This window comes from Oncorhynchus mykiss, chromosome 6 (genome assembly GCF_013265735.2).
Source record: "Oncorhynchus mykiss isolate Arlee chromosome 6, USDA_OmykA_1.1, whole genome shotgun sequence".
Taxonomy (NCBI): Eukaryota; Metazoa; Chordata; class Actinopteri; order Salmoniformes; family Salmonidae; genus Oncorhynchus; species Oncorhynchus mykiss.
Genome location: NC_048570.1, coordinates 21,180,893 through 21,192,225, shown reverse-complemented (window position 1 = coordinate 21,192,225; position 11,333 = coordinate 21,180,893). Strand labels below are relative to the sequence as shown.

Here is an 11,333-nt window from a genome sequence, read left to right as displayed (position 1 = left end):
ACTCATCTCTCTCCTCCCCAGTTAAAACCGAGCATATAAACAACAGAAGGCAGCACTGAGCAGCCATGCAGGCGAAGGTAACACAGTTTCAGCCTCTCATTTCTCCCTTTAAAATGGAGCCTAACACACACACATACTCACAGATGTTGTTGGTGTACCAGCCATATTAAAACAAACTATCACCAAGTTTACAATTGGAGACATCTCTTTCCCTCCTTCACACTAATACACATAAGTTGTTCATTTGACATTACCATTACTCTCACTCTTATTACAAAATATGCTTTTACCATATTTATTCAAAATCTCATATTTCCTTTCTCTTAGGAATCATATTTTATGCAGTGCTGGTGAAATGGACAATCAAACATGTTCACTGTTGCTGCATTGAATAAAAAAATTGCCATGCAATCTGATACCTTGTGCTTTCTGTCCATTCATTTGAAAGAATGTGGATTATCCTACAGTAAATTATCTCTGAAGGATGAGAAAGGGATCCTGCAGGTTGTCCTACAGGAAAATGGCCCTGAAAATCTTGTGGAATTCCCTGCAGGATTTTTACCTACAGGATCTCCCACTTGATTTTGGGGCCATTTTGCTGTAGGACAATTCCTGCAGGTAGGCCTTTGTGTGCATGCACAGCACGTCTGTAATCGACACCAACATGGGGAAAGCCTGCGGTACTCCAGGAACAGGGTTGCCTACCCTTGGACTAGAACATGTTGTTCACATTTACTTGTTTTCCACAATAGGACTCCTCCTTAATAATGATACTTTTCCTGCAAGCAATAGGTACACAAACAATGCCTTTAAATAACTCCTCCTTACCTTGTGCATGCATTCACACAGAGTGGACTACACGTGATCCATCGTCGACATACTGACCAATGGACTGTCCACTGGGGACTATTCAGTGGCAGTGATGGCTTCAACATGTGTTATGCAGGTTGTTGTTATTGAGGTTGTGGACAGAATGCTTATTGTCTGTGTAGAACATGGACAGATGTATTCTACCTACCGGAAAGGCTAGGCAACAGGAACACGGTCACATCGCTGCACCTCACCTCACCACTTCCACAGAACAACACAGGAAGCAGCAGGATGCCACAGGTGTCACCTCCCCGCCAGTGACCTTTCCTATTGTCTGAGGATACAACCAATCAAAACACACTTCATGATTTTGTTGAATTACAGTAAGTCCTTAGAGCAGAAGCTGAAGAAGCAAAGCCAAAGAAATTGATGCCGAACAGAATTACTATTAAACAGAGAAAAGAGTAATCTATTTTTTTTTTTTACTGTATTACAGTAGGATCATAGGTGACAGTAGTTTGAGTGCCTTTGTCCTTGTATTCCGGGGATTGTTCCAAGTAACATGGAGTACAAGGAGTGGAATGTTGCAGAGGCTGGTTCCACCCTTAAGGTTACAGTATATTGTATGGTTATTCTACTTTATAATATAGAATGAGTGAAGGAGACCACAAAAGCCTGTTACTGACAATCCCATGGTGTTGCTGACAAGCTCATCCCACTGGGCACAAACTGGTTGAATCAATATTGTTTCCACATTGGACCAACGTGGAATAGATATTGAATTGACGTCTGAGCCCAGTGGGACGGCTGTGCCATTACAGAATTGCATGGGAGGCTTGCCGGTGTCTGGGAAGTTTTTATTTTTTATTGAACCTTTATTTAACTAGGCAAGTCAGTTAAGAACACATTCTTATTTACAATGACGGCCTACACCGGCCAAACCCGGACAATGCTGGGCAAATTGTGCGCAACCCTATGGGACTCCCAATCACGGCCGGTTGTGATACAGCCTGGATTCAAACCAGGGTGTCTGTAGTGACGCCTCTATCACTGAGATGCATTGCCTTAGACCGCTGCACCACTCGGGAGCCCCAGTGACACTCCCCTGAATTACAACTCCATGGGGAAACAGGCGGAAGACATTAATGTAACAAGCAGGACAATGTGGTTCCTCCAGTTCATACTTAATCACATTTGTTTTGGTGTCAGAACAATTAAGTAGGTCTACAATTCATCAATGGAAGTTCCTGAGACAATCCCAAAGTGTAACACGCAAGGAACACTCAATGTCCTCATAAAGACGTTGAATGCTGTTTGCAGTGTGTTCTCTCTACAAGAGAAAGAGGTGTGGCATGGTTTTACAGAGAGACATTCCATTAAAGGATGCCTCCCATCAAAACACACACACACTTCTGAAATGTCCACTAATATTGAGATTTGTTGAATTTAAGAAACCAGTAAATGAACAAATAATTAGACCTAAATGTTTATTTTGATTGGCAAATTATTCATATTTGATCTCCTGTTACTATAAAACAGGGGCAGGCAACCGGGGTCCTGGAGGGCAGCAGGTACTTTATGTTTTTGATTTAACCGACCTGGAAGACCAGGTGTGTTGAATTTAGGTAATCATTGAACTGATCGATTAGTTGTTGGTCAGGTGTGGTGCCTAGTTGGAAGAAAATTCTGCAGTACCTATGGCACTCCAAGAGTAGGGTTGCCTACACCTGCTTTAAAAGTTTCAGTATCTCCAGTATGATCCAAAAAGTATGCATTCAGCTGATTCAAACCTCAAATCATCACAGTTACTGCAGACAAAGTGAATGGGGTAGGAAACATAATTTAGTGCTCCTGTATTTGTGAATTTACCACAAATCTACTTTTTTCTAAGCCAAAAGTTTTCTATTTCACATAATAGTAGGCCTATTTATTTAATTGTAAGTATCATATTTATGCATGATCTCACATTTACTGTAGCACTTTGAAGCATCCATGTATAGTACTGGTAAACGAGATAGGCCTATTTTCATCATCTGCTGCACGCAACAACAATACAAACAAATCTTAATTATGTTATTTATGCCCCCACCCCACCCACTCCTATTCCTCTCAAGGCAGACCGGAGTAACGTCCCTTTTGGAGAGGTGGAGAGGGCGAGTGCCTGAAGGACCAGTGATTGTCCGTCATCCCCTCAAGAGCTTTCTTGAATGGAAACCGGTCGCTGAATTTCTTGAACGCACCGACCTACACCGTGCAGAGCACGCGGGATAGCCTCCCCAACTCAGCGCATGCCGATACATCGCAGGCCAGCGTCGATTTGGACTAATTTGCTGCTGGCTGCAGCTTCAACAATATATAGCGCAAAGGACTGTATCTTGGAAATAAACACCATCAGGGAGTGGCAGTAAAGCTAACGGTCATGGACAATTCAACCTACTTTTATGAATGTCCGTGCAAGGGGTTAAACGCTTTTTTGCTGTTTTAATTTACATTTTCATGTGTAAAATTGTAATTCGCTACTAAACCCATTCCGGGACCCTACTTGGAAACCGCCTGCCTCTCACTTAGACTACAGTGTTAACGGGTCCCCTGCATGTACTGGAACAATGAAGTTCCATCTCCACTCCCGGAGGAGAATAAAGTCTTATTGGACAATGTTTTCGTTAAGCAGGTATGACATGACATCTAATTATCTGAGTATATGCAGTATAGGCTATCGACTCACTGCAAGTGAAGACTTATGCTAATTGCTCGGCTGCGCTGCTCGTTGAATAGCCCAGCTGATTGCCTTTTTGTTTTCCACGTTCCAGCCTGTGTTTAATGATAATTATAAACACATTTCACAATTGTGCTAGCCTAATTTTGTTTAAACGAAGGACAAAATAGATTCTGAATTCCACCCAAAACCAGATTTCTGGCACTCTTTGAATACCGTTTTAATCACCAAGAGAGGCTCAAGTGGCCTATCATAAGGGAAGCCGAGACAATCACCCTCCTTTATGTTTCAAGATCAGCGGCAACTTACGTAGACTACTATGAATAGTGCGATGTTCAATTGAGGCTCTTCAAATCTTAGTCTTGTGTTGAGAAATTCGATTTTCGATTACGGCTATTAAAATTAAAATATGCAATTATTCTGGTGGCGCGATGCCTTCTCTGATTGACAGTTGAAATTGACACTGGCTGCCTCTTATCCCGAGCATTTGAAGCCATCACTAATTGCAGGTAGTCCATCTTTTCAGTGCTTTCGATTGCAAGGGAACTATATGCGATTATTTAAGGAGGTAGTTTACGGGTTGTGCGTAAAAGAAAAAGATAAGTCCTAATTATAATTGCTTCAGCAAATGTAGCTTTTGTCGCCAGGATTTAAATGCAGTAGAAAGTGTTATTCATTGTTTTGGACTGGATATAGCTTGCAGTATGGGCTGGTAGGGATGCGTAATGCTCAGAGCAGAGCAGGGCGCAGAGCAGACTTTTGGCGCAGCTCCAGGCTTCATCTACACCGCTGTTACTCCACAAACAGAATAGCTTGATAATGGTGAGTTATTCCGACTTAAGACATTCATTATGTTATCTAATCAAAATAGGAACATCGACATAGTGTAAACTGATAATCGGAGTCTTGGCCGAACCTGGACTACCTGTTTTTCATTTCCCGACCCCATTTTCATAGTTTACTTTTGTGACAGGCCTTTTAAGTTTTGTTTTCAGTAGCAGGGTGTTGTTCTAAGCCCATTTCATTCGAAATCTGTGTTGCATTTAGGCTACTGCATACAATGCTTGTTTTCTTGTATCCTGTGAGTTTGTCATGTGTTGTGCCATGTGTCCTGTAATTTATACAAGTTGAGAGGCCTTGTAGCCTACCTTGCATCCCTGGCGATATAAGATTATGACAAGAAAAATCTATCCCAAACCACAGTCTCACTCGGACGGGGAGTCTCACGCAGATGTAAAAGAAGAGGCTCCTCTCCTGCCCAGTCCTCTGGTAACACCGTCTATGTGCTCGCATCCGACCCTGGCCTCCCCGACGCCAGTTCAGTCCACGGGGAAAAACCAGTGTGCCAACTGCGGCACAGAGATCCAAGACAGATACCTACTGAAAGTGAGCATTATAATGCCTTTAGTTACACTGCTCAAATCAATAATCATTTAATATTGAATTTAAACCCTGTTTATTCCTCATGAATTGCATGCATATTTGCATAGTCTTTCACATTACTTCCATTTTATAGAATAAGTACACCGAACAAAACATTATTATTATATGATTATTGTTGTTGTTATTATTATTGTTATTATTATTATCATCATTATTATTATGAGTGTTTATTTATCATTGCAGGTGAACAATTTGAATTGGCACGTGGGATGTCTGGAGTGTTCAGTCTGCAGAGTATCATTACGTCAGCACAATAGCTGCTACATCAAAAACAAAGAAATATTTTGCAAATTGGATTATTTCAGGTAGGGTAAGTTTTGCTATTTGTTTTCCTTAAAATGTATGTTCTATGTTTGGCACGTGGACGAATGTTCATAAACAATTGATTACTTATCATATCATCGTTATTATACATTTGACTAAAAATGCATTGTTATAAGGCGAGTGTTTCATTATGTCTTGGGGCAAGTAAACAGGATTGTACTGTTTTTTTCGTTGTAACTTCTAAATCAAATAAATACAACTACAAGTTTTACGTTTGGTAAAGCAACAACAAATGCAAATCTTTTAACGAGGCTATTTGAATAAAAACCTAGACCATTTATAACATATCATGATGCATACTTTACGACCGATAAATAGTTTTTGTCACGTTATTTTTCTCTTCTTTCTATATATTTTAATTGTTGTCTTTAGTGATAATGTGGCGGACATTATCAACATTTTTACTCTCAACCATGATTCTTACAACTTTGAGATCACTAAATTTAGATTATTCGTTTTGTTGATCTTCATTTATTATTCCCTCCTCAGACCGGGGCCATTGCTAAAACATTATGTCCTTTATCAAGGTCTGTTTTTCTCACTCACTCTATACTTGAAGCATGTCAAGTAAACGCGATTATTATATTCTCATCATTATTCTATAATTAAATTGTTATTATGATCTTATTGCTGTTGCTTGTTATGGTTTTAATTAACAGAAGGATAAATAATATTTGACTAAAGTGAAATTCGTTTGGAAAACTGTAAGCAATGCTGTCTGTAATCTTTTACAATAAAATTACTTATTTCTATCCCTGGCCTGCACAACATTTCAGGTGAAGACAAGTTTATTTTCATTAGGAGTAAAAGACTAGTAACAATTCCCCCTGCTCTTCTCTGTCTCACCACAGTAAGTTTGGCACCAAGTGTGGCCAGTGCAGGCGCCAGGTGTATGCCAGTGACTGGGTGCGGCGGGCACGGGGCAGTGTGTACCACCTGGCCTGCTTCGCCTGCTACTCCTGTAAGAGGCAGCTGTCCACAGGGGAGGAGTTTGGTCTGGTGGAGGGCAGGGTGCTATGTCGGGCCCACTACGACACCATGGTGGAGAACCTCCAGAGAGCGGCTGAGAACGGTACGTGGTCAGACGGGTGTCACAGACAATGTCAGGGAGTAGGGAGCCCAAATATGAGCCAAAGAAAGGGTACTGATTCCTAATACATTTTTGTGTGGGATGCATGCTGCCTCAGAATTTAATCAAGTAAATCGCCATGTATGGAATTTTCCAGGTAGGATTCATCCCTGAGTAAACTGTATTGTGGGAGAAGAATTCAGACATAATTGGGGTCCTACGTTTCTTACTCTTAGGATTGTATGCTTTGATGTCCAGCACCTGCACACATTACATGTGTAGCCTATTTCTCTTTCTGTTGTTTTATGAGACAAACAATATAACATAGTGTGGTGTTTATTTCCACCCTGTTCGTGTGATTTAGGGACGGGTCTCACTTTGGAGGGAGCCTTCCCCTCTGATCAGGATGGCCAACCCAAACCAGCCAAGAGAGCACGTACTTCCTTCAGCGCTGAGCAGCTACAGGTACTGTCGGTGTGTGTTTACATGTGTGAGTGAGTCTGTGAAAGTGTGCACAGTATTTGTATGACAGAGAGAGACTGAACAAAGACAGGATGAATGTTAGTTTTAGTTGTGCGTTCTACATCATTCAGATAAATGTGACTGACTGACTGAATTTGCTTGATTCAGTGAATATTCAGCTGCATTTGGAGCTTCATGACTGAGTTTGCTAGGTGTGTGTTCCCAGGTGATGCAGTCTCAGTTTAACCAAGACAACAACCCTGATGCCCAGACTCTACAGAAGCTGTCAGACATGACAGGACTGAGCAGACGGGTCATACAAGTATGTATGACAATATCAAACTAGTGGGTGTAAGGTTGTTAGGCATTTAGGATTTAAAAAAATAATGTAATGAAATAAATAATATGATATAATAACATCATTCATCTATACCAGATAACTTGTTGCATGCATCATTCAACGATCTTTAGTAACGTTCCATTTTCATATAGGTTTGGTTTCAAAACTGCAGAGCAAGACATAAAAAGCACCCTCCCCCCCAGCACAACGGTCACCTCCAGGGAGCCCCCCATCCCCACTCCAGAATCCCCCCCTCACTGCCAGACAACCTCTACTCCCCTTTTAGCAGTCCCGACAGACCACACCTGCTGGCTCTGCATGGATACATAGACAGTGAGTAGTTTTTTTTCATATCGATGGACAACACATGCATGTACATTTAGGTGACTTTGGTTCTAACATAATTATATTTTTGTTAACGCCGTTCTTCGATGCAGATGATCAAAGATAGTTACTGACTATAATGTATTTCAATTCACATCGCATCATTTATAGTTCTTGTGTATTTAGTCTAATTGAGTAAAACAAATATATATATATATATCTTTCTGTGCACAGGTCATCCCTTCTCGATGCTGTCCGCCCCTAACCACCTCACCCACCCAGGCATGGTCTTACCACAGTTACCCATCAGTCGCTAACTAACACCCCTGAGACCAGCACTTCCCCCACAAACTTTATTTCTCACAGAACTTTCCATCCCGCAAAGTTGAGAACATTTCAACATTAGCCTCTCCCATTTTACTATACAAGAGGACTGCTGCGGCTTCTTCCGCCTTCATGGTCTGCAGAGTTGGAAATATCACATTGTCAATTGGACGGACAGTTTTATAATGGCAGCTAGACTTTAGATTATCTGTGGAAAAACATCCCAGTCCAATATAAATATGATAATCATCAGGACCAGATTTGACCACCCATCCATTGACAGGGAATAAATTGGAACTCCGGGACCAGGATTAGGAACAGGAAGACTCATCCAACAGGAAATCTCCTTTCATTCATTGTGGATTATGATTTTTCATCATCTTATTCATCAACTGGTAGTACTAAAGGTATTTCATGTTTCAATTTCCATCGTTTTAAATAATACTTTTTTCTGTCACTCTGTCAGCTTGTTTTCCTGTATATAACCCTCCTATACATAGACTATTATTTATGTGTAAGGTGACGATGAAGACTCTTCTGACCTTGTGTGCTGAGAGAATGTTGAGTGTTGTTATTTACTTGTTTCAGTTCAGTAAAATGGAAAGCTTATGTGTCGCTTTATTTATTAAAAAATATACTTCACCAAGAAGCACTTTTAAAAATGTTTTAAAATGAAATAAATAATTTATTGTAAATTGTAAATATTTTACTGATTTAATCAAATGTGGTTTAAAGGTTGTTGGAAAAAAATAAGTTGGGAAATAGAACATTACACATAACATTTATAGAAATAAAACTATTTGGTTTTACAAGGACCCAACAGGAAACATGAAGGATTTAAGTTCTATAATCGTGAATAGGGAACATGCTGTGCAGAAGATAAAATACACAAAGTTGAACTAATTATTTCACTAACACACACACACACACACGTATGTATGCACACACACAAACACATTTATTTTTTACTAAATACTGCACAATTTAAACACTTTGCTATCCAAATATAAATATTGTACTGTAAATTGTTGAGCTCCTTCCTGTAGTTATACTTATGCAAAATGTGTATTCTATTTAATTACATTATCTTTATTTTTGTATTATTTCTAATTGTTGTTGCATTTTCAGGAAGGAACCTGCAAGTAAGCATTTGATTGAACTGTGTACACCATGTGCATCCTGTGAATATGACAAATAAACTTACACACACACACACCCCTGATACAAGCACCTTACACTCATTCAACAATAGTAAATCCATTAGGTTACCCAGTAAAGGCCAAGTACCCTTTGTAACCTGTATTTAACAGCAATATTCATAAGTATGTAATGATCATGCTACAGGTTTGAGGGTCCCCAATTTAGTCTCTGTTTTTAATGGCTGCAAAAATCAATCCGATGGCAATAACCATTTAAAACACTTAACTCTGTGGATAGTATTGATCTAGCACTATGATTCATTCCATAAGACCTTTTTACTGTGATAATCTGAAGTTGTTGTATTAATTGACACCACTCAAGCTGCTGTTGTGGCAAGGAAGAGCATAATGAACTCTGAGGAAGATGTAGTCCTGACCGTTTCCTTTGTTAGGGATCCAAGTCAGTTATCTATTGTTAATACTAAGCCTGAATTAATTCTCACCTTTCCATTCTAATGCTCTCTTCAAGTAGGTTGACGGTCCGTTTTCCCTGATCTATGAATTTGATAAAATGAGAGAAAATCCAGCTCAATGTACCTTGCATAAAAACCGTATAACACTTCAACATGTTTTACCACCTGTCATTCTTTGCCTTGTAAAACTAAAGTCAAACACTGATTATACATAACAGTCATTGAATGAACAACAATTGCATACAGTGTTTTGAGCTCACGTAATCAAAATTCTCGTTATAACAGTACATTTAATTAAACAGGTATTGTCATAAGCAGTGAAAGTGAGAGAGGAACAATACTCCGGCAGACCTCATACACGCACGCACATATGCCACATACGGTGGAACAAATGGAAACCACAATCGTTCCTAGCTTGTGACAGTCATTGGTGCTTTAACCATGCTAAAATATCTGGCATCCCAGTCAGAACCTCGCTCTGTGAGAGGGAATTCACTTGAAATCAAAGAAACTTGCTGTTGGCATTCAATAGAGGGAAATGTGTTGTGAATTTGATGCATGACACCACCAGCAAAGTATGTTTGACAAAGAATAGGATTTACTGTAAGCTATCTGTCTATCGTTTGAGAATCCAAAGGATTCAATTTTTTTTTAAGTGTGTTGGTAAAGGCCAATTTGAAATGAAGATACCTCCAGCCTCAAGGGCCCTCTATTATCACCATTCCCCGCAGGCACAGATCTGGGATCAGCGTAACCTTAATCGATCCTCAACCATTAGGGAGGGGAGAATGCAAATCTGACCTTAGAGGAGTGTTTAGGGGCAACGTCAACCTATACTCTCATCCATACTCAGAGGGACCACTGTTCACCACAAGGGGGCATACATCCAATAACCACATCATCCCAAGCCATAGACCAATGGTGCTCTCGGGAGTAGTAGCTGAGTTGCTCCTTGACACTGATTTAAGGTCCGTTTTTAATTTTCCCTCCTAATGGTTAAGGTGATGATTGAGAGGGTAAGCTGATCCAAGATATGTGCTTATGGGCAACTTCTACCCAGAACATGTTCTTGCTGCATTAGGAGACAGATAGCCTCCACCAGGCTTTCACCTGAGTGAGGCCTGAAAGCCTTGGCTAGGAGACAGAGAATGTTAGATACATGACTACATGTTCCTTGACCCAGTGACACAGAAACCAGAGCTACAGTAAAAAAGAGGGGTATATACTGTAGGTAGAAGCAGCAACAGTGGCTTCCCTTGTGCTGTGATTTGACCATTGAAGATTTAATTAGAGATGGGTATGCATTGACTGAGCCAGGTGTGGATCAGGCAGAGATGTGAAACCCACCCAACATGAGTGGAGCAACGGAGAGGACATTACCATGCCTGACACATGGAAACAAGGACAAGGAGGAGGAAACGGGAGTCTCAGGATGTGGCCAATTACAGAGAGATGGAAAAGAACCGTCAGGAACACCAGTTGAACAGCTTGGAATTTAACATGAAGTTTACATTCATTCTAATTACTCTAATTACATTTGTAATTACAATGTGATAACTTTCTTTTTTTCTTAAAACAAGTCATTATGAATGGTCTCTACAGCATATTCAAAGTCACTTTTTAAAAATTATTCCTTTACAATCAGACCAATTGTGAAATAGAAAACAATTCTGAATTCCTTGAGGTGAAGTCCTTGAGGTGACTGGTTTTGCAAGATACTTTACCAATAACCAGTGCTTTCAGCTATATGATCTGATTTGCCTTTCTTGTGCCCTTCTAGATGTAATCTGTGAAAGGACCTTTTTGTGTGTGTTGTACAGAGAACTACCCGATGATTATCAATCAGGCATATTCTGGGCTACAGTCCAACTAAATGAGATATAAATGCAAATTCAATTTTTTTGGTCAA

General features: G+C 40.1%; 1 protein-coding gene across 2 annotated transcripts; it reads left to right on the top strand.

Annotated features, from left to right (window-relative positions):
* Positions 1-2,929: 2,929 nt before the first annotated feature.
* On the top strand, positions 2,930-9,568 carry LOC110525464 (LIM/homeobox protein Lhx6). Of its 2 annotated transcripts, none has more exons than XM_021605590.2 (8): positions 2,930-3,481; positions 4,730-4,912; positions 5,153-5,274; positions 6,145-6,365; positions 6,727-6,827; positions 7,051-7,146; positions 7,317-7,497; positions 7,723-9,568. In XM_021605590.2, the coding sequence occupies exons 1-8, from the start codon at positions 3,404-3,406 to the stop codon at positions 7,803-7,805; spliced, it is 1,065 nt and encodes a 354-aa protein (XP_021461265.2). In that variant the 5' UTR covers positions 2,930-3,403; the 3' UTR covers positions 7,806-9,568. The 2 variants fall into 2 exon arrangements, with proteins under 2 accessions (XP_021461265.2, XP_036835492.1); XM_036979597.1 differs by lacking the exon at positions 2,930-3,481 and adding an exon at positions 3,536-4,348.
* Positions 9,569-11,333: the final 1,765 nt, after the last annotated feature.

Excerpts from the sequence above, each read along its gene's own strand:
- LOC110525464 (XM_021605590.2), top strand. The coding sequence starts at position 3,404 with ATGTACTGGAACAATGAAGTTCCATCTCCACTCCCGGAGGAGAATAAA. Across the intron at positions 6,366-6,726 it reads CCAGAGAGCGGCTGAGAACG|GGACGGGTCTCACTTTGGAG; the intron begins GTACGTGGTCAG and ends CGTGTGATTTAG. Across the intron at positions 7,498-7,722 it reads TCTGCATGGATACATAGACA|GTCATCCCTTCTCGATGCTG; the intron begins GTGAGTAGTTTT and ends TTCTGTGCACAG.